The sequence below is a fragment of the Dasypus novemcinctus genome, chromosome 1 (assembly GCF_030445035.2).
Source record: "Dasypus novemcinctus isolate mDasNov1 chromosome 1, mDasNov1.1.hap2, whole genome shotgun sequence".
Lineage (NCBI taxonomy): Eukaryota > Metazoa > Chordata > Mammalia > Cingulata > Dasypodidae > Dasypus > Dasypus novemcinctus.
The window spans coordinates 100,885,007-100,909,236 of NC_080673.1; the positions used below are offsets into that span (position 1 = coordinate 100,885,007).

The 24,230-nt window shown below is 37.2% G+C and overlaps 1 protein-coding gene and 1 long non-coding RNA gene across 4 annotated transcripts in view; one reads left to right on the top strand and one right to left on the bottom strand.

Moving 5' to 3' along the window:
- EMCN (endomucin) overlaps positions 1-24,230 on the top strand; it is a 239,097-nt gene that overhangs the window by 108,139 nt on the left and 106,728 nt on the right. Inside the window, exons 9-12 of one of the 3 annotated variants that reach the window (XM_004461949.4) lie at positions 125-149; positions 1,279-1,340; positions 7,974-8,047; positions 11,179-13,836. In XM_004461949.4, the coding sequence (XP_004462006.2) occupies positions 125-149; positions 1,279-1,340; positions 7,974-8,008 (122 nt within the window). In that variant the 3' untranslated portion in view covers positions 8,009-8,047; positions 11,179-13,836. Of the gene's footprint in view, positions 1-124; positions 150-1,278; positions 1,341-7,973; positions 8,048-8,298; positions 10,772-11,178; positions 13,837-24,230 lie in introns of those variants that run through there. The other 2 variants (XM_058294944.2, XM_058294943.2) reach the window with 2 other exon arrangements.
- Positions 1-24,230, bottom strand: part of LOC111764985 (uncharacterized) — a 219,129-nt gene that overhangs the window by 11,713 nt on the left and 183,186 nt on the right. The window lies entirely within an intron of this gene.

Below are 24,230 nucleotides of genomic sequence, written 5' to 3' on the forward strand. Positions count from 1 at the left end.
ACTGACTTTAGAAACATCAGCACACAACTTTTGCACCAAACAATGTCTCTGCACAGAATCTGGCACGGCTCTTGAGTGTTTTGTAACCACGCTCCTTCCAACTCTAATTACTACTCTCTTCTAGGCACACCGGAAAATGGAAATGACCAGTAAGTAAAGCCTCAATCATTATTTTATAGGAACCCTGACTCTATTTACATAGAGGTAATTATTGATCCTCTACTTATCCTTGCTTTATTTTTTAAAGAAATTTGTGTAAAAGCACTATATATAGGATTTGGCTAACTAGTTGTCAGTTTTCTCTGTTCAGCAGAGAAAGTCTAACAATGAAAAGAGAAAAGTGCTCCAAAGCTTGGATAAAGTGGTAAAATGGGAACTCAAAAGACAAAATTTAAAAAGAGAGAATAATGATCATAGAAAAAAGAATACCTGGAGTTTTAAAGTGTTTTTCCCAGTGAAATCTTCAGCACATTTATCCCAATTAGGAAAAAATCACTGCCTGTACTTTGAGACTTCTTTGAGTGGCTTTGCCTTAACTAAAGATAGTTATCCTGCTTTGAATTTGTTAAAATAAACAAAGCAATAGTTGGCAATCCACAAAATCATTACAATCAAGGGGCTGCTAGCAAGTTTTAATTTCAGAAAAGCAAATTCTGTGACTTAATTTTTTTGTTGACCTCCATTTGCAGCCTATCTTTACATAGGTGTATTTATATGTTCATCAGGTTGTGAACTTTAAAATAACAATCCTAGACCTCCTACCCATCTGAATTAGAATGGACCCCTTGAGATGACCAAGGAAAGGATCTAGAATTTGAAACTGTTTAGAATATGAGAGAAGAAATGTGGGGACTTCTAGTTTAAATAGGCAGGTAGTTCAGACACTGTAATACAGGATTCCAGGTCTCCTTGAGAAGGAACAGCCCCAGAATATGGCCTCACTCAAAAAGTTTGGAAAACACTTCTATCTTCCTCTTCATAATTCAGAGCTATAGACTCCTGCAACATGGACTTTGCAACACCTGCTTCACATGACCCATACTCTTTAATTGAACTGATGATCACTGCTATAGCCGAGTGATAGAGATTTATTGATTTGATTCCAGAAGAAGTAGAAAGTGCTATAAAAGTATGTGTGTGTGAAGAGATGCATGTTTCGCCATAGACATTCTACTTAACATCTGTGTGTGCATTCTGTTTATATCATGCTTACTTTCTTTCACAGACATACACTGTTAATTAATGTGGTGCTAACATAATGTTTCCTGTTCCAAATAGACCTCAGTCCGACAAAGAGAGTGTGAAGCTTCTTACTGTTAAAACAATATCTCATGAGTCTGGTAAGTTCCCATTTAGTTGATTAGAAGGAAAATGGTTATTTCAAAATTTAACTATGCCCTCGGTTTTTGTTCATGTGAAACATAACTAAAAAGCATACTCCAAAAAAAATACACGTCTCCTATGAAGGAATGAGGAGCCCTAGAAACCCCATTTTTTATAAAATTGTTTGACTATCTGGCTTTTAGATTGGTTTTTATAGACACATAGATGTGTTGTAAATAGTGGGTAGTGACCAGAGGATTTCTAGTCTGCACTGATGGCAGAAAGATCATTAAATGTGCTTAAGGCTTTTTATTGTTATTGTTTTGTTTCAGTTTTGGTAACCAAGATAGATATACCAGGTAAAAATATAAATCATATTTTATGTCAGATCATATAATTATAATTAAACTTTCCCAAAAAGGATAAAATACAATTTTGCATTGATAAAATGAGCATATCTTTTCATATTTTTAGGTAAATTAATTTTGTTTGAAATGTAAAAATATTTCAGAATATAGATATGAGTTATAGTAGTTCTATATGTATCAAGAACAATGAATCAGATGCTAGACACTTAAAAGCATAAAATAGAAAAAAGATCTTGATAAAAGTAGACCAGGTGTTTAAAACATAGTTATCACAAAATAGCAATTACTGGTTTACAAAAAAATTCATGTGCCTCTAATTTTTAAATTAACTTACATTAATATACTTACGATATTCAGCCCCCAAATTTTATATGTACAATATCCTAGAATACGTGTGCTATGCAAAGTGAGAGCTATAAAATGGTAACCTGCATTATAAATATGTCTACTAACAAAAAAAGACTTTTGAGAAACAAAAAACTAAAAATATTGGTCCAGATCAAGAACAAGTCATCACAGGCAGAATGGTTGCAATTTCAGGTAGGAAATTCAAACTATCTCAAAGTACAATAAGCTAACAGAGAACTTGAAGAGGAGAGGCATCCAAAGCCTTCACAGACCAGCCAAAAGCCCTCCCACGAGCCATTTCCTTTTAAAAGAGACCTTCTTCATTTCATTCCCTCTCCCACACTTTGATATACACATTTCCTTTATTCTCTCAGAAGTCATGATCTGGATGGGCAAAAGAGCAAAATTCACTCATAGAGTAGTTAGAAACTATTCACAGTTTCTTCCAGTTATTCACAGTCCTTGACTGAGAAGCCAAGCCTATTCCACCGGGTTGGGAAAACGGGCCTGAAATTGCCTAAATGTGTCTCTGAGTGCCACGACCCATTGACCAAGGCAACTCTCAAAATCTGTCTGTGGCTTAAAAGCAGGCATCACAATAATTTTGTGCAATCCCCCTACTCCCTTGCGAATTTAACCGAACTCCTGGAAGTTTCCTGGGCTGCAAGCAGTGGCTTGGCTACTAACCAGCACTTGGATGAAACTTCTGTGTAAGAGCCCCTGGCTCTCCTTGCGTGCAGGAGTCAGAATCACCTAATCTTTCGACCATGCTGGGAGAATGATAACTGACACCAGAGCCAGGCTTCCATGAGGGACAAAACCCCAGAAGAACCTCAGATTTCTTGGTTGCAAATTGAGTATCTGATCCTTTTTGGGGGTCCAAGGGCAAATATTTGTGGGCTTATATCTCCCATTCTTGTTATAATAGCAGTAATAAGTAGAATGCATGGTGGGATAGTAAAGAAGACCCCTCTCCATGCTTCCTTTTACTTCATAAGTACCTGTTCAAGTCATTGGTCTTAGGAGGAAACATTATCATAGAAATGGTAATATATATTCTTTGGTACTTTTATTTCTGCCAATGCCAATTTGGGAATCACACTGCTTTTAACAAAATAAACCCTAAAATTTCAAACCAGCAGATCCACCATATGTGGTGATATGGCAAGACTGAAATTGGTGATTTAGAATAGATTTCCATAGCCCAGAATTAACAATCAAAGCATAATTATCTTCAACTGTTCTTTATACTACTGCACTTTTTTATCAAAAGTCTATCTAAGCAGATTCGATGGCTCCTGAAAAGCAAATTTCTTTTACTGCTCTTCAAAGTGTGGTCATATACATTTTCTTTATAAGCCCATGATCAATATTCTCAATTAAAATTCCATTATTATTAAATTTCTTTTTTCAACCTATGTATCTCTTGCCCATGGGTAACATCTTTCCTAAAAAACACCCAGAATAAATCCTGAAATGATTAGGCTGTTTGATAGGAGTTCAAATTCTGTGGTCTTCTATATATGATTTTTAAGAAATTTTAAAAGTACAGAAAAAATTTTGATAGACCAAATAAACATCTGACTACCCACCAGTCAGAACTGATGATTATTGCATTTTTTCTTATTTGCTTCCAGACCTAAGAAAGGCAATAGAAATAGTAAACCAATGTGTATAAGTGGATAACTAAAGGAAATTTGAGCTTCAGAGGCCATAAAATTTGGGGGATGGTACAGTCCCTCAATTTCTAAACTCTGTGCTTACATTTCAAAATAAACTGCAATTTTATAGGTCAATAAACAATGTTTCCAAGGAAACAGACCTCTGCAGAAACCCCTCTTCTGGGAAAATGCCAGTGGATGCCAAATTTTCTGGGTTTATAGAGTAGCCTCAATGAGCCATGGTTGTCTTTTGTTATTTTCTTTGGATAAGAGAGTGCCAACTCACAGCCTCCTTCTCTGATTAGCTTACAGTGTTCACCCATCCACTCACGACTTCCTTTAAATATGTTCTCTTTCACGTAGAGTTTGTCTGCTGAAACTAGCCCATGAAAGTTTAAAATTTGTTTCTATCAGTTCGGAAATTTCTTTCATGTAAAAAGGATAAAGCCTACTAGGGCATAGCAGGAATACGCTCTCAGGAAAACAAAAATGGGCATCAAATGTGGTCAAGCAAGGAGTTCTTCACGAGAGGATATGAGATTTCACTGGGCTCTAGAAAGAACTCTTATCAAGTTAAAATATCACTGTGATTGGCTACAAAATATACACCTGATATGATGGATTTTGAACATGATTCCGACTTACATTACATCTCGGAAAGCTAATATAAACTATCTCATTTTTAATATATAAGACTGTAAGAATTAAGATGAACACTGATTAAATTAGAAAATACATGACTTCGCAGAAGAAAGAAAACACTATATCATAGAACTTAGCTTTAGGGCATTACATAGATTTATCATTTGAAGCTAGAAAAAAGCAGATCTGAATTCATTATAGTATTCCTCTTCTTATAAACCTCTGATAAGTTCTATTACCAAAGAGAAAGCTCAAACTGTTTAGCTTATCTGCAAGCCATTCCATGATGTGGCAGCCTTCTCTGTCTTTGTTTTTGAACCACTTAATAACATACATTCCCCAGACTTCATTTGTCTCTTGCATCCCTTTACTCTCTTTCTGACTGAACTCGGGATCTTTGAGAAAGGAGACTATTTCTTGATCTCCCTTGTCGCTTCCACCTCCCCTTCCCAGCCATTACGGAAATTTTACTTATTCTTTTTTTTTTTTTTTTTTTTTATTGACTTTGTAATAATATTACATTAAAAATATATATGTGAGGTCCCATTCAACCCCACCCCCCCACCCCCCCTCTACCCCCCCCCAACAACACTCGTTCCCATCATCATGACATATCCATTGGATTTGGTAAGTACATCTTTGGGCACCTCTGCACCTCATATACATTGGTTCACATCATGGCCCATACTCTCCTCTATTCCATCATGTAGGCCCTGTGAGGATTTACAATGTCCGGTGATTACCTCTGAAGCACCATCCAGGGCAGCTCCATGTCCCGAAGACGCCTCCACCTCTCATCTCTTCCTGCCTTTCCCCATACCCTTTGTCCATTATGTCCACTTTTCCCAATCCAATGCCACCTCTTCTATGTGGACACTGGATTGGTTGTGTCCATTGCACCTTTATGTCAAGAGGAGGCTCAGATTCCACCTGGATGCTGGATGCAATCCTCCCATTTTCAGTTGTAATCACTCTAGGCTCCATGGTGTGGTGGTTGTCCTTCTTCACCTCCATCTTAGCTGAGTGTGGTAAGTCCAATAAATCAGATTATAGGTGCTGGAGTCTGTTGAGGCTCAGGATCTGGCTATCACATTGTCAGTCCAGAGATTCAAATCCCCTAAATATATCTTAAACCCCAACATTAACTGCACCTCCAGCACATTAGCATGAAAGTCTTATGAAGGGAGATCCCATCTGAGTCCAGATTCATCACACATAAACACCATTTCCAAAGAGGGGCCATCTGCCCTGGTAGTTAACCCCATCGGCCATGACCATAACTCCCATGGGTCTCTTTAGCCCTCAAAGGAACCAATATCTGGGGGTTGTATCTGCTTTATCTGTCTCTCTGACTCTGCTCAGTTGTGCATGAGGGCAAACCTTCTGCCAGCCTCCAGACTCTTTTTTAGAAACTCGTAGCCATATAAACTCATTTCTCCTTTCCATTTCCCCCTTACTTTAGGTCAAACAGCATTTTAAAGTCATGGTATTTTATGTAGACATGGATATTCTGCTGATCCGCATTGAACCTTCCGTATAAGGTCATTTTCCAGTTGCATCATCAGTTGGTAGTTGATAGTGGTCCCTCGTTGCCAGGGAGGCTCATCCCCGGGTGTCATGTCCCACGCTGGGGGGAAGGCATTGCATTTACATGCTGAGTTTGGCTTCGAGACTGGCCACATTTGAGTAACATGAAGGCTGACAGAAGGAAATTCCCAGGCACAAAGTTGCTCTAGGCCTTGTTATTATTTTGGGTTTATCAGCTCACAAGCATAGTCATTAGTATCAGGGGCTCACTGTTGAACCCTCACTCCCTCCCGGTCCCCACCACTGTACCTGGGAGACTGTCGCTGCTCCCCTAGGGACCACGACAGACTGAGTGAACATCCCTGTTAGAGTCTTCTGCAGGGAATCGGCTGGGCGGCGTTGGAGACTCTTTGGGACCGGATTGTTTCGGGATTTTTGCTGGTCCGGAGGTTTACTTATTCTTAATATGGTATTGGATAATACTAATTATCCATAACAATATTACTCATTAATTATCATACATTAAATGCATATGCACCTGTTTTTGCTTAGTTACGTTTTATAAATAAAAGTTCATGAGCAAAAAAGTAAAGATGAACAAAAGATTCATAGAAGATTTATAAAAGTAATAGTTTCAGCTTCTGTCATCTCAGTTCTTCCATATTGGGTCATTATCTGCACTGCAACTAGGGCTTTCCTTACTATTTCACCTGTAAATGACCATTCCCCTCCCTTCTTAATTTATTGTTAATTTGGCAAATTAATGCATATTATTGCCCTGTAGCATCTCTCTTCATGAACTTAAACTGCCATTTTAGTATCTGACCCCATTATGCATAATAGAGAATAGAATGAAAAAGAGACAGAAATTAACTTAAAATTACCCATGAACCACAGCCTTGAGACACTCACTATTGGCATTTGGTATATTTCTTTCCAATTGTTTTTTTACTTTAAGTATGAGTGTGTTTTGTTTGCTTTTCCTATACATATTGTTAGTGAGAGCAAATTGTTATTAAATCTTTCTCATGTTCTCATATTTTCTATTTCAAGTTTATGGAACTTGATGGGAGTTATTAAAAAATTGTAATGATTTTCACATAATTTGCTTTACGTGACTTCTGGCAAACTGTAAAGTTTCGATAAATGATTATTTTATTTATTTCTCACTTCTGTACTTCATACACACAGGTTCCAGACAGGTGTTATGCTCTTCACAAAATAGCGATCAAAGGGTTGGGGGTACAGGGGTTGTTGTGCTGTGCCTGGCATTTCTCAGAGCACAGGACTGAAGAGTGCCTGAAGAGGAGCCCAGGGCTAGCTCTCCCCAGTGGCTTCTGACATATTATTGCCATGACAGTGCAGTAACAAGTGACATCCAGAGACCCCAGAAGACAGATTTCCTATGCTGGCAAATAAAGGCTGAAGCAAAGTGATGGCATTTATTTCCAAAGCTGGAGACTCTGACCCTGATTGCTTTTTAAAAGTGTGACTGAAGTTGATACTTGATTCTACCTGAAAGACATAGGTGACATGAAATTTGTTGGTCATGAATCCAGGGACATGTTAAAAAATACCAGGGATCTCTCAGATTTCCACCATTCTGGTTATATTTATCTTAATTTTGAGTTATGTCCCCTGTATTATTCCATATGTAACCAAAATGTTCATGTTGGCTTATAAATTTCATTTTTTAAAAACCCTCACTGAATTATTTAAACAGAAGGACCCTAAAATGTCTTCTTGATAAAATGGCACTTCACACATATAATATAGGTTTGCTTAGGAAGAGCCAGCTCATGTAACAAGAAAAAGTCAATAGCTCATTCCCCAGTGAGTCTCTCTACCATTTCCCAATGCACACACCCACTCCCAGCCAGTCAGTTGGCACCGCTCCATTAGGGTGAAAATGGATGATGGCTGAAAAAGCTCACCAATCTTGGCAAACAATTTCCAGGCAATACTAAGAGGAAAATTGTGCCTCTAATGACATTTTTGCAGGGAAACTGGACTTTTCTTGAAAAAAAAAAAAAACCAAGAAACTTTATTTTCATTCTTGTTTACTCTCTGAATTTATAGTTCAAACTATGTGTTCTCTTTTCAGGTGAGCACTTGGCACAAGGGAAAGCTAAGAACTGACAGCTTGATGAATCCTCTCCACACCTGGGCAATAAACATGTAAGTTTCTTAATTTGATTCACTGAGATATTCATTAATATCTGCTCTGTTACCTGCTGCAGCTTCGACTATTTTTAAAGAACTTTGTAAACTGAAAAGGAAATGTCATTGTCTCTTTGTATAAAACAAACTGTGAGAAGTATTGCCAGAAAAATTAATCTCTTGGGGTTGTAGAAGGGATTCTTCTAGTGGCTCTCCCTACCTGAAGAATGACACAATTCACTTTCTTCCTTTTTTTTTTTTTACATAAGTGCTGTCTGCTTTTACCTGGGTCAGAATATACATTAATCACAGTTGCACAGGACTCTGTTGATAAGAAGACTCACTCAACACAAAATGGCAATGCTTGCAAATTTGCAATTAGTTTCAGGAAAAGGATAAAATATAGCATCAGCATTAAAGAAAGGATATGCATCACAGCTAAAGCTATCTCAGAGCAAGGAGTCCAAGGAATCCAGGTAGGAGCTCTAATTGTCCTCTCTCTGAAAGGACTGTCTCAAACCAGGAACCACTGACGTGCTCAAAACATCTCAAACAATGAGACCAAATTGCATTGTCAACCAGGGCTTCTTGTTGGTCATGTAGACATCTTCTTGCTCTATGACCAGTCCCAATAGCATATCCCTTTGGAAGTCTCAAAGAAACCAAATACAAATCATCAATCTCACTGTTAACCAGTAATCAACGGAAACTTCTCAAAACTTATGGTTGCATGGAACATTATTATTCAGGGTATCCCATGCCTTGACTTGGGGTCAGTGCCGTGTAGGTACATTTCTTATTTAAGTAAAACAGATCAGGCCAATTCCAGGCCTGCTGGTATCAACCCTCCCAGGGCCTTATGGGACTGCTTTTTGCTTTGCTAGAGTTTGGGTAGGGAGATTTTCTTCTGACTTTGTCACAAATAAGAAGTATTCATTGAATTCCCTGATAATTAGTGTTTGATGCTTTATAGAAGCTTGAGGAGAATCTACTCTTTGGCAACAGCCAATAAAAAAGGAAAATATAAATATTTATATGCCTAGAATTGGCTTGGCCATAATGCATAAAACATCCAGGGTAAGGAATCACATTATGTGTCCACTACCCATGTCTACTTCCCAGCTACTAACGTGCTGTTACAGACAACCAGCAACTGCTTATCGAATAAATAATGGCTGCCATTCTTCTCTGGTCAGTAGCAAGAAACAAAGACAGAGGAGTGCCATTGACATCAGTATCTCTCTTTAGTTAGCAATTAGGCATGGATTAGAATGAAAGGAACCTGGGAGTTTGCCCATCCTGTTGCACGGGACAATTGCCAGTGCAAAATTTGTGAGAATAAGTTCATAGAAATGTAGTACAGCCCTAGCTAGTATATGGAAAGTTTCCTTCCACACAAACTATGATTTCTTTAGAATTCTTTGACTAGTGATGGGATGCTTCCTAGTTTATTAAAATGCTCAAATCTTAGTGGCCAATTGTCTACTTGGAGAGAAACAATCCCATTCAGTTTAAAAGAAAAAAATCAAAGAGGTTACGTTAATGCATGTCTTAGTAGGATCTCACTGACTGCCACAGTAAATAGTGCCTTAAGCGCGGGGGGGTCCTGAGGGCTTTAGAGGTATCTGGACACTATAGCCAGGTCAGACAACCCCAGGAAATCAGCACCCTGTTGGTGGGCCTTATCTTGGAATATATGATAACCCATTTCCCCCAGCATATTAACATCAGGGTTAGACTCATTTATAATTTTCCTACACATGGTTCTTCTGCTCCTTTTATTTGAACGTATAATTAGCATTATACTGATTAAATATATGTCCCAGAGACTTAAATTTTCTGGCTGTTCCTATTCTGGTCGAACCCTGAATCATGGCAGAGAGGCAGCCAACACCTTCTCTCCAGTTCATTGGATTCACCAGAACAACTAACAAAAGGATGATCATGGACAATGCCCATCCCAAAAAACAGAGAGTATCTACAACTGCAAGCAAGGTAGTTCCATCCATCTGCCCCATGGGATCTAAGCTCCCTCTCAGTCAGAAGCAGAGTGGGCATCACCATCCCTAAGTCCTCAAGATAGAGGAATGAACAGCCATAAGGGTGGAATGCAACTATGGATTAAAGTAAACTCATTATTCTTCTAGTCATGGAAGAACTTGTAATACTGATATAAAGACAATGGTCACCAGAGGTTCTGAGCAGAGGGAGAAGGAAGAATAGGTATAACATGGGGCATTTGGGGGACATTGGAATTGTTCTGCATAATATTGCAATGGCAGATTAAAAGCTACTGTATAGGTTTATATATTTTGTCAAAACCTATCAAATTGTGCAGTGCAGAGAGTAGACCATAATGTGAACTATAGACCACAGTTAATAACAATGCTTCAGTATGTATTCATCAGTTGTAATGAATGTACCACACTAATGAAAGATGTTGTTAATGGGGGCAAGTGTGGGAGGAGGAGGGGGTAGCTGTATATGGGAATCCCCTAGATTTTTGATGTAACATTTATGTAATCTAAAACGTCTTTAAAAATAAAGAAATAAAAAATAAAAAGGGTGTATGGAAGTCAAGTAGTACTGACTCAAACAAGCTTTATAAAAGAAATTATTGTCTGGCTCTCATTTTTTTTCAATCTTGGTACTTTTTATAATATCTCTGAAACTGGTTAATTATCAATGTGGGGCTTGGATGGGAGATAAGTCAGTAATATCTAAATGTGGCAAAAGATGTATAAGGAACTAAATGCAAAGGAAGAAAGGAAGGGAAGGAGGGAGGAAGGAAAGGAGGGAGGGAAGGACAGAAGGAGAAAGGGGAAAAGGGAAAGATAGTAGAAGAAAAAATATATGTTTTTTAAAGCCACTGTTTAGATAAGAATTTTCAAAATATAAAATAATGTAAGAAAATTCAATGGAAAGGAGAGGAATTCTACACCACCAAAGGCTGGCATCATCCTGTGAGAGGGAACAGGTTTTGAAGTGCTGTGGGCCATCCAAGTGACTCTACTGCCTGGAATAATTGAGCCACTCACTAACATTCTTACGGCAAATGCTCTCCCCTAGCATCTTGACTTCTTCACTTTATTGGAATCTGAGCTGTTTTCTGTTTGTGTTTTTTTGCCCCTACCCCCGCCCCGCCCCAGGCTTAACCTTCAGCTTCTATGCTCCAGAGGTAGAAAGGGAGGATGCCCTGTGAAAGCAGTCCTGACTTCCAGTCCCACTCCCTCGTCTGCACCAGCCGCCTGACCCAAGAAAGTAATGTCTGGATGACATATGCTAATTTGATGGAATCAAAAAGAATACTGGATCTCTCCTGTCCTTAAGGATGTAAAAAAAACCACATTACTATATTTCATAGGAGCATTCCAAGGAGAGCAAATTTTAGGAGCATTTGTGAAGCAGTTAACCTGATAGTCCGTGCAGATGGGCATACTGATGGTCTGTCCTTTGGTTGAGTTTAAAGTTTCAAGAGCCTACATTTTTCTCTAAGGTGATTTTCCTACTTTCTTGGTGTTCTTATATTACCTATCTTTGTATTTATTATTTTCCACTATGTTAATGCAGGGAAAATTTTCAAGTGTACTATTAAATCTTAGGTAGAAATCATGCTGTGTCATTTTGTATGGATGGATATTTTATTCATATTTTCAGGTGATATTTCATATTTTCATAATTAATCATGCACAACATACTAAAACTACCATAGTATGACTGTGAAAATGGCAATATTATTTTGTGCCCATAATTGTGAATATTTCTTAGATCAAGAATTAGATGATAAGATCCCAGAACTCCCTAATAAAAAGCCTTGATAATAAGTTAGAAAGGGACACAGGATTCATATATCAGACCCAATTATTGGGGAGTCAATTTACCATTTCTTTGGTCTTTCTATTTGTAATTCACAGAATGTGACAAGGATGTAGGGCATTTACTGCATTTATCTCTACCATATTCATTATGGGATAATAGGAGCAAGAGTTTTCATTAATCCACGAGGTTGATACTATCTCTGCGCCTTTTTCTTTCAGAAATATAATCAGTTTTTCAAGCAATCACTGTTAAACCTTCTGTTTGTAAAAAAAACAGTACTTCATAAATACATAATAGTAATATTATTTTTCAATGTATCACTTTGCTAAAAATACATATGTTTATAGTTGCTACTCCATCAGGAGCAAAAGCTTCTATCAAATGCTGACTGATCAACCTTGACCACTTCCTTGATACATTGGGTCAAAATGTCTGGTTGGCTAAGCTCTGTGGAAAACTTGAGAACTAATAAACATGCCAGTCGCAGTTCTTTAACTCTTATCATTACCTAAGTTGATTTTAATGCTAAATTATTTCAGTAATGTAAGGCTGTATAGTAGAAATGGAATGATGTGCTTAAAATTGCCTTTTAAATTTTCTTTTGTTGCAATGCATCTGAAAACATCCAGTTTTAGTGGCTATATAAATAATCATCTTGATTCCTGACATCTAGACTATTTCTAATCAAGTATATCAAGTAAGCCTATCTGTATTTCTGATTTGTATTTCATTAAGTTTCTTTGAGAAAGATGGAGAATAGGAAAACAAACAAACAAACAGAAAAAGCAAGACGGGAGAAAAGGGTCAAGGATCACCACACCATACATTTTCTAACTTCAGGGCTACTTTTTCCAAATTTACCTCTAACCTAGAAGCCTTTAAATGACTGAGACTGTTGCTAGAATAGGCCACACATTGGACATTTGTCTTCAAAAGAAAAAATATTCAAGTGCCCCTAGAATGCTTTTCAGTAGAAGCCTTTTTACATAGAATTTACTGTAAAGAAACAAACTCTTCTGCAATTTAAATGACTACAAGTGATAAGTTTTTCTGGCTTCTAGAAAAATCATTTTCTCTGTCTTTCATAAGCATTGTTAGAAGAGAGTTTTAAAAATCAGGAAGAGGGAAAACTCTTTAATGGCCATGAGGAAAAGAAATTCATTCAAGAATTGTACTTAAAGAATATGTTTTAAACTAACAAATCTTTTATATGTTAAAGTGATAAGAGGACTGAGGAATTTGAAGAGATATTCATGGCATTTTGTGGCATCAATCTTAAAGATAATGTCTGCATTTTTATAAATCAACTTAAACTGCTGAAATATGGTCTTTTGTTTTCAAGCCAAAATTGTTGTTAATCACATATTTTAATTATCTGGTTTAGAAGATATATATTTTTTATGCCTGACTTATTACAAGCTTTTTATTTTCACATAGAGTTCAAATGTCTTTGCAGCAAAGGAAAGGCTGTACCTAGTTCAAAGACAAGAATTTCTATGTACTTGTACTGCATGGCAATATGAATACAATTTAAGTCTCTCAAGAGTCAAAGCATATACAAGAGCTAATTAGCCAGCATTCTTGTCATCTGAGAATAAGTGTATTCTGTTGACTGACAAACTGACTGTGATCACCTAGCATAGAAAGATTTCTAAATTCTTCTTGCTAAGCTGAAATTGTTCATAAATATGGCTAACAAATCTGGGTTTTATTTCTTGTCTCTTTTTCATATTTAAGTTTGTGAGGTTCAATTTAGGACATAGTTGAACCTTCAATATTGAATATACTAGCCTTGGCCTGATTGTTCTCCATGGACCCTACTTGTGGTTATTTAAGATTTTATGTGGCTCTAAAAAAAACTAGGCATATCCTTAGGAAGTTGGGTTTTGAGTGACTGTATTCTCAGTATTATAGAGGTGTTAATTATTGCCTATTATTGAAAGTATGTCATTGTGATTAATTAAAAATTAGATACCATGTATTGAGAATTTGTGTTAGATTATCCACTGATCTTCCTTTTCAAATACCACCACAAACAAAAACAGAACTTTTCATGCTCCATTAAATGAACATACTTTGTCCTTGCTCCCAAAGAGTTTGTCCTATGACCAGAATATACCTGCTTTCTGTTCTGGATACTTTCCTAAAGGGAAAGTACAGTTTTCATAAACAATACAAAAAGACCCAACCGTCTAACACTATTACTTTCCTGAACTTGAAGTTAGAAGTTCTATCAAAGTGCTCATGGACAATATCACAAGTTAGGAAACACCATGCATCCAACACTCACTGTGTGCCAGTCCCCTACACTGAAAACTTCAGTCATCATCTAGTTAACCATCACAATAATGGTAAGAGATAATTTCTAGCATCGTCATCATCAACATCACTATAAGCATCTCCATTTTAACTACGTGGAAACTGAGACTCAAATTCGAGTAACTTGCCCACGATTATACATCTAGTAAGCAGCAAAAATTTGTATTCCACCCGATGCCTAAATCCATATTCTTAATCACTCTACTACTTAGTCTCTCTAAATTTCTGTCTGCATGTATATGAAAAGGAGTAATGGTATTTTGCTTCTAGCCATGATTTAAAAATAGGAACAGACTTACCATCCCACCAAAAATAGCAACAACAGCAAAATGGAACAAGATATTTCAAATTGTTTTAGATATTGTTCAAGAGACCCAGCTGGACTGTGACCCCTAAGAAAAGAGGGGAAAAAGTGTGTCCTGTGATTTCCCTGGCTTTGGTACATTCCAGTCAACTACAGAGGAGAAACCCCAAGCAGAATCCAGCAGTCACACTGAGTTGAAGGTCATAGATTGGAGCAGGAGACTAAGGTGGATGGAATTTGTGGAACAGGGTACCAGAGAGGAGGAAGTTACACAGAGAATTATCTCAAAACAGTTGAATAGCATTCCCCTGGAATCTGTTGATAATGGAATACGAAGCTGTGCACACTCAGGGTGAAACTCCATGAGGCCAGGCAAAGAATGACTAGGTTGCTATAAGCTGAAAATCCTTAGATCTCACACTGGGCAGCACAACATTGAAAGTCTGATAATCTATGTTGGAAAAGCCTTATTGATCAACTGAGATGTTAATTAATGACCCCTAAAGGATCACCCCTTAGTAGCAGTGCTAAAATACCCTAGAATAAAGACTACTATTGATAAGTTTGAACAAAATTTAAAAGCAAGCCTTGAAGAAACAAGCTGATGTGCATAATATTTAGCTGCCTGCCAAAACAAAGTCTATCTTTTAAAGACGAGATGCTGCATAGCAACAACTCAACAACATATAATTCAAAATATTCATCTTCTAATATAAAATTAATACTTGACCACAAAGAAGTAAATTATGGTTTATAACCATGAGAATAATTTGTCAATTAAAAACAGAAATGACAAAGTTGATGTACACATCACGATTCATTGTATGAGGTCAGATTTACTCTGAAAAACAGAAACAAAACAGGCAAAGACATTATAAGAAAGAATAAAAGAAAAAAACTACAGCGCAATATTCCTCATGAGCAATAGACACCAAAATCATTATTTTAAATATTAGAAAATCAAATCTAGCAATATAAAAATTATAATCGATATTTATTCCAAGAATTCAATGTTGTCTGACACTGAAAAATCAGTCATTGTAATTCAACATATTAACAGAACAAAGAAGAGAAACGATGTACTTATCTCAATAGATGTAGAAGAAGAAGTTGGCAAAATTCATCACCTATTCATGCTAAAAACTGAGAGCAAACTAGGTCCAAAAGGGAACTTCTCAATCTGATAAAGGACATTTATGAAAAACCTAAAGTTAACACGCATAAATGGTGAAAAACTAAATGTTTTCCAATAGCTGGGGAATTTGTATAATCCTCTATTCTACCACTAGTTTAGAGCCTTCTAAGTTTCTAAACATCATGATTAATAAAAATGGTCTTTTAGCAAGGCTGACATTTGGCTGATAATATATCTACAGCATATTGAAATGTCTCAGTACTATTGATTATCAGCTGCAGTCCTGAGACCACTCCCTCCACTCCTCCCCAACACAGACCTCTCGATCCTTTCCCTGGGACCATCAGGCTCTCCAGGATCCAACACCCAAAAGGTTCATGTCTGGCCAAAGTGAGGACATTTGTTTTGGTAAATCAATACTCCACACCATGCTTAATACCAGATATTTTGAATATCACTGGTGTGTAAGGATGTTTTTTGATAATGAAGAGGAAAGCAGTAAGGGTGAGTAATTCCAGAGAACTTTTTTAATTATGCAATTTGACTGATTTCTAGAACATGTCTATTTTATTGGCCAAATGTGAGCCTGGGTTTAAGAACACTTTAGACCTCAATTTAAGGATACTTAATACAAGAAAATGTTTACAATGCTATAAAGAATAAAACCCTGCCTGTGCATACAAATTTAGGGTCAGATTTTGATTGGCCTCCATTATCGGGTGTTTATGATATCCATGCATTTTGTTGCTCAAGAATCTAAACTGAGTTGGGGATGGGAGTGGGTGGGTGGGTTATAATAAAGAACAGAGGTTTGGTGTGCTGGAAATACTTTAATAGAGGGCTTCTCCTACAGATGTTGCAGTAAAATATGATAATGCTATGTGCATTTAAATTGCAAATGTAAGCAACATGCAAGATTTACAGCATTTTGCTTACAACCAAAGCTAAAACAAATGAGAGCACTTAAAACAAAAACTGTCAGTCACTGTATTGTTCTTTCCATTGCAATACCATTTAATTATCTCAAACAGTTTCATTGATTTGATAGATTGGAGAGGCACAGACAAGGTCTTCTCTGGCTTTGCACAAAAGCCCACTTATCTGTTGAATCCAGTGTCACTGTTTGTAGTGTGTGTGCTACAAGAAGCAGGTTTTAATTAATGCCTCCATTATACAAGAATTATGGTTCAGAAATGTGTTGAACTTCACTTTGGCATCTTAGAAAGAAGTTCTCAGCTCCGCACTGTTATCTCAATATGGCTCATGCTCTAGGATTAGAAAGAATTTTTATTTCAAAAGAAGAACTCTAAAGTTCTGAGAACTGAGCTGTTCACTCTGTGAAGATTCAGAATATGAAGTATGGAACTGAAGTCGAATAATCTGGATATAGTAGTGTGGGAAGCTTTCAAAGTTGAAGATTGAAGAAAGGTGTGTGGGAAGGGAACAGATATGGAAATAGACTGTTAATAATAAATGCTAATCTTTATTATCCTCATCATAACATCATTATTATAAGTTTTATTATCTCCTACTGGTCCAAAGAATTGTGTGTGGCACAGGGGGGTAAAAAAGGCATTTTAAGTGATAATTCCTTTCAAGAGCTTTTTGGCTATGATAGAAGATAAGGCATACAGCTGAAGGGGAGAATTTTACTCTTCTGCTAGTATGAACAGATGAGGCAAAGTGATCAAATGGCAAATGAAAGTCATGCGATGTTGCTTATATGCCAAGCTGCTTCCAGTGGGTACAGTACAGAGTTGGGAAACAATGTAGTGTACTGCATGGTAGAATAGAGGATGAGCTCTGAGTCAAACTTGAGCTAAAGTCTAGGTTCCAGCACTGACCTTCTCCATCCTAAAATGGTAATCATAAGGTATTGTGAAGAATAAGTAAAATAATACATACAAACCATTTAGCATGATGCCCAGCATGTAAACCAGGCACAAAAATAACTTCAAAACAAGCAAAAATGAAATGTAGCAGAACTAGGGTAGGCAAGTAATTGGGTATGGAAAGGTGGAGACGTAAGTAGAAGCCATATTCTGAAAAAGTTTGGTCTCTTTTTCTATAGGAATTGGATAAACTCTAGATTTCAGCCAAGTAGTGTCTTAAAGAAGCAAGAAACATAGGCAGAAGACACAACAAGGGGAATTTTTTTTCTTTTTGAGATACTGGGGGCAGGAATTAAACCCAGGGACTTTGTATGTAAGAAGCCAGCTTTCAACCACTGAGCTGCAATGGCTTTGCTGAGTTGGTTTTATCATTTGTTTAGCTTGTTGCTTGTTTTTGTTTTTTCAGGAGGCACTAGGAACTGAACCCAGGACCTCCCATGTGGGAAGCAGGTTCTCACCTGTTTGAGCCACATCTGCTCCCAAAGGCTTTTTTTTACCCTTTTTCTTTTAATGCAGACAGGAAGGAAAACACACAAAAATAATTCCAAAAGAATATATTTGACATTGATGCTGAGAATAGCCTCTTTCAATTATCCAAGTTTAATGACAGTATTATATTTCCTCCTCTTGAGTCTATTTCAGGGGATGGCTTTTGGCCAAATATCAGAGAAGACTGCCTTCTGCTTGCTGAACCCAGTTCATTAATAAGGTATTTTGCTAAGGATTCACAAAACCGGTCAAGTGAGTCTCTTCTTTAATTGTTTCAAAGATCTGAGATTTTCTTTAACTTACACCACTCTACCTAAATGGGTGCATTAAAAGATTGTTTCTTCCAGTGTCAAGGACCAGAGATCATTGCATCTGTCCCTTGAAATGAACTATCCATTTCTTTTATGCCAAGATGATTGACAGTAATAATATCCAGTTATTTCCTGTGCCTTTCTATTATGGGAATCAGTAGGCAGTCTTCCTCTTTTCTCTAAAAGATGGATTACAAAGTTTAACATAGGCAAAAATTTTCATGAAAAGGTGGGCAATGATGACAATAGTGCTTCTTATGTTGTAATTGTCATTTTGTACACAAATTATCTGTCAGAATAGAATAACCTAAGGTTCACAATACCACACCTAGATGACCATACCTAGGTATGGTTTTCCAAGCCTACAAGAAGGATGCCTTGATGGAAATGCCCAGAGAACTTTTGTGGAACAGTGAATCTCACTATGGGGTGTCGCAGTGAATACTTTTAATATAATATTAATAACGCAATATATGTTTATGGGTTATCAATTTTGAAACATCCTATAGACAGAAATTAAGGTTGAACCAGAATGCTGTAAGTTTTGAAGCCATAAAATAATGGTATATTTAAAAGAGGTAACGTGATAGAGGGAAGGAAGAGGTGAAAGGTATGATCATGTCACATAGGGAGGAACCATGAGGTACTGCCTAATGAAAAAGAGAAGTATAAGCTTAATTATATTATTACAGGTAAAAAGATAAGCAAGAAGAGCCATTAAACAGTGATATAGGCCATATAACTTGGGAGGCAAGAGGAAAGAAAGTGTGAAGCAGTGTTAATAAGCTATTAATACATTCATTTTCATTCCTAGCACAGGCTCATTAGACACTGCCAAAGGTTGCTACAAAGAAATACATAATCTAATTATTTAAAATTGCAGAGATAAGTCTCAGAACTGAAAATAGAAACAGTTATGGTAGTTATCTCTGACTGAGATTCAGGGGCAGACAGAACAAGTGATTTTATCTTGGCTTAGGCTCAGCAAGACCTCTACTAAACAAATACATTTAGTACTAAATAAATACATGCTATATATGTGTTATGTGTGTGTGTGTATAAATATAAAATATGCATATGACCTCGCTGTCCATATATTGACAAATAAAAAATAAAAACCCTTTATATATGTAATAAGACTTTAGAAAAAATTACTGAACATTCTGACAATTATGATTCCATTTGATTATCACAACATCCTTGAGGGATGGATTGGGCTCCTATTACTAATAATCTTCTTCTTATAGATATGAAAACTCATTATTACTCCCAGAAAGATCATTTATCAGGGGAGAAAGTACAGATAGTTTATAAGTGGCAGAGCAAGGACTCTTACCCAAATCTTTTGATGTCTAGTTAAAAATGTTGACTGTCCCTGACTTGAATTATCTGCTAACTTCCCATCTTCTCCTGGAATGCAACTGTGACTGATGGATTACAAGAATCTTCGTCATGTTACTAAGAAGTCATTCAATCACCAAACTTTCAAGAGCAGATTCTCCTATCAACATTTTAACTTCTCAGGGGGGAAAAAAAGCAGAATTTAATAGGCATATATTTGCGGACTTAGAATGTTCTGGACTAGTAGAATTATTAAGGCTCAAATACCCACAGATACCTAGGCAAATTATATCCCTAGCTTCTTTATTTAGCACCTAGAAATAATTTCTGGAGGAACAAAAATGGGATAAAATACCATGCTATTCATAAGTTCCAGTCTGTTGGTATATGTGTGTGGGAGGAGCGTGGGGGTGACAGGTTGCTATTAAAATAGTTCCATTTAATTTTTCCTTTTGGAGTAATGAAAATGTTCTAAAATTGACTGACCTGATGACAGCACAATTCTGTGATGAAAATGAGAGCTACTGAGTATACACTTTGAATGGACTGTACAAAGCATGGGACTGTGTAACACAGGGAATCCAATGGTCGATGATGGACTGTGGTTAGGAGGACAAATATAAGAACATTTTCTCATGAACAATAACAAATATATAATACTAAGATAGGGTGCTAATAATTGGGTGGGTTGGGAGAAAAATACACTAAATATAAGATAGGGGCTGTTGTTAGTAGTAATATTTTGACAATGCTCTTTCATAGTTTGTAACAAATGATTTGCAACAATGCAAGATGGTGGTGGTGGGGTGATATAGGGGAGCCTTGAATGATGTTACATATGCTTGCTTTGTAAATTCACAAATTTTACTATACACGTATTGTTTATGTATGTTAACAATGAATTTTTCAGAAATTCATTTAGCATCATAATCTTCAAATGCTGCTTGCTTGGAAACACTTTTCCCTTAAATTCCTTGCTTAATGTTAGGTTTTCAACTTTACAATATGCTTTAAAGTTATACTTTCCTTCAGCACATCACTCCCCTGACATCAGCTCAGAGTCCTTGCAAATCTGTAATGATGTTTCTCCAACAACGTCACTGGCAGTTCATTTTGTTCTGTTCTCTGAGCATTCTTTGTTTACGCTTTAATTCTGTCTGTACTTTTCCTCCCTTGGATTGGAGCCAGTGCTTTAAACCATGACTCCATGGGATACCAGACAAACGCTGGGTGATTGAAGCAGTAACACAGCTCTAACTCTAGCTCGAGGGTGCTTATGATCACACACACACATTCAAAACACACTCATCTCTTCCTATTAGTACATAATAATTCTCTCAACTCTTTCCTTTTCAACTTGTACATGCAATTTTAAATCCATTTTCACAAAGTGAGCTTTTTCCCAAGTATACAACCCTTATCTACAAAGACTTCTCACCAGCCTACACTTGCGTATCTTTCCCAGTCACTATCACTCTGGCTTATGGGTAGTCACCCTTCTAAATTTAGTGACATCCATGCATTCTGGGTAAAAACTATTCCCAGGGATCCATTGTTTCCAAAGCCCTTTCAGTTGTCATCCACCTCCTTTTTTGTAATCACAATAAACTATAAGCAATTTCCTGTCTATTCTGGACTCTAGGTGTTTGTTTTCTCTGGAAATATTCTTCCTCTTACTTTTCCATCCTCCATAACACTTAGCCTTCACGGGTTTCTCTAAAGGTTCATGGCATAATTCAACTGTCCTTTGTTCTTCTGTGTCTCATTACACATTTTACATAACTTTATTATATCTCACAATACATGGTGGTTATTTTTTAGTGCATAGTTGCCCCCAACCACCCCACAATCCCCATGGAACTGGAGAGAATTCTATCATGGCATAGTGCCAGCCATCTTGTAGGCTTTGCAGAATGAATGATTAATCTCAATACCACTTCCTGCATATCAAATTTCTCCAAATCAAATCATTAACATTTGTTACAGTTAGAGACATTACTAAGTGGGAAGAAAATAAAATTGGCACTAATTTTTCATGAAATCAACCTTGAAAGGGAATAATAGCAGAAGTCTCTTTTTCCTAGCTAGTTGTTCTTTTTTTTTTAATTTTTTAATTGACTTTGTAATAATATTACATTAAAAATATATATATGAGGTCCCATTCAACCCCACCCCCCACCCCACCTCTTCCCCCCCCCCCCCCCCCCCCCCCAGCAACACTCGTTCCCATCATCATGACACATCCATTGCATTTGGTAAGTACATCTTTGGGCACCTCTGCACCTCATGGTCAATGGTCCACATCATGGCCCATACTCTCCTCCATTCCATCCAGTGGGCCCTGTGTGGATTTACAATGTCCGGTGATTGCCCCTGAAGCACCATCCAGGGCAGCTCCATGTCCCAAAGACGCCTTCACCTCTCATCTCTTCCTGCCTTTCCCCATACCCATCAGCCACCATGTCCACTTTTCCCAATCCAATGCCACCTCTTCTATGTGGATATTGGATTGGTTGTGTCCATTGCACCTCTATGTCAAGAGGAGGCTCAGATTCCACATGGATGCTGGATGCAATCCTCCCACTTTCAGTTGTAATCACTCTAGGCTCCATGGTGTGGTGGTTGTCCTTCTTCAACTCCATCTTAGCTGAGTGTGTTAAGTCCAATAAATCAGATTATAGGTGCTGGAGTGTTCTTGATACAGGTTTTCCTAATGATTCAGTAATAAAACAGTGGTTATATTTATTCATTTATTAAAAAATTTATTGAGTACCTATGATGTTCCAGATACAGTAAATACGTCAGAAGTGAAATGAAAAATCAGACATAATTATTCCCCACGTGGAGGTCAGGAAAAAACATGAAAACTCATACAATTGCCTAAAACTAAAAATGAGTCCACACATGCTTCACTTCTGAAAAGAAAGCAAACCTGTTGCTCTGCAAAGGAAAAGCAATGGAAAGGAGCATATCTTTTTTTCCTCATGGTTTGTTCTACTCAGGGAGACGATATGAGTCAACCAAGACACTGAGCATGGATCCTGCTGCTGCATGGGTCCTACTTTTGAGGCACCATGCTTTTCTTTCCCCAGGATATCTGCCCCGTCTATCATACCTAGATTCATATACCATCTGCAACACACAAAATACAACTGGCCAAAAGTAGGACCAGGTCTTAAGTACATGCAAAAAGAGGAGCTTAAGAGTAGAATATTCTGAGTATTATTCTTTTGCATCCCTTGCACAGATTCAAATTCTTACAGAAGGAACTTGGGATGAGGCTTAGTTCTAGAATGAGAGCTCAAGAAGGGGGCAGGGATGTTACATGATTGAACATCAATAGGACTGTGTTAGATCAATGCTTGCCAAATTCAAGAAACTGAAATAGAAACTGTGCAACAATTTTCTCTTTAACTATGCATACAAGAAGACTGAACCAACAGAACAAACACTAAAGCAGATGGCCAGGGAGATCAAAGGCAATCCATATACTCTCTTTGTTTATAAATCCCAGGCGACATCGATATATTTCTTTCAAGAAGAGTAAACACCAACTAGTTAAATACAGCCTATCGAGAGGAGCTGCAGGGCAGGAGACTTAGAGCATGATGATGAAGCCTGGGAAAGGGCGTAGGTCTAAACTGATTTACTGCAAGGGTCAAAAGATAAATCTAGAAAAGGACAAGATCTCTAGGGCACAAAGAGACCCATATGAAGAACACAAGAAAAGAAGAAACAGCATGAAAATAAAATTATTTAAATTTTTAAAAATTTCTATAAAGCATATGCGAGTGCACGTGTTTTAGATTCCAAGAGAACCAAATAAAATAGTAGAATTAAAATTCTCTTTGGAACCAGTAAAAACAGGGAAGAAACATGTGGGGGATCACAAACAAAATAAGGAATGAGAAAAGGTCTATGAAAGATAAATGTTTAATTAGTAGAGAAAAATCTATATAGCTACATACTAATACCTTTGAATTTTTTGATGAATTAGCTGATTTTATGGGGATGCATAAATAACCCAGATTTACTGACAAAGAAATAAGAAACTGAAAATACCAAAAATGGCATTTTCTTCCCTTCTGTATAACTTCCTCTTGCATAACCAGCTGGGACTAAGAGAGTATGAATTCAAAGTGAGCCAAGTAGGTATTTGAGTCTTGAAACTGGACCCTGTTCTCCAGCCTGGCAAACCAGAATTCTCAAATGGAATTTACACCAGGCCATGCTCACAAGAAAGTGTTGCAGTCTTGCCATAGGGGCATATCTTTCTTGAGGACCTTGGGGAGAAAAGGGACTATGGTTTGACGAAGGATTTAGTTACTCCTAGAACTTCTTGAAAAATACCATCTAGTAGCCCAATCCTGTTGTAAGCTATTAGCAATATTCAAGGACACTCCACTTTCTTCATGCGTAATTCTCTTTCTGAAACCCCTCTTCTCTTCCCTCTTTAAGATGCTTTCAAATAATGTGATATATATATATACACACACACACATAGGCATAGGTTTAGGCTCTCCAGGCACTTAGATTGTGAACTTTTACTGGAGACTCTATTCAGTTGACTCTGCTTTATACTTATCCTTTT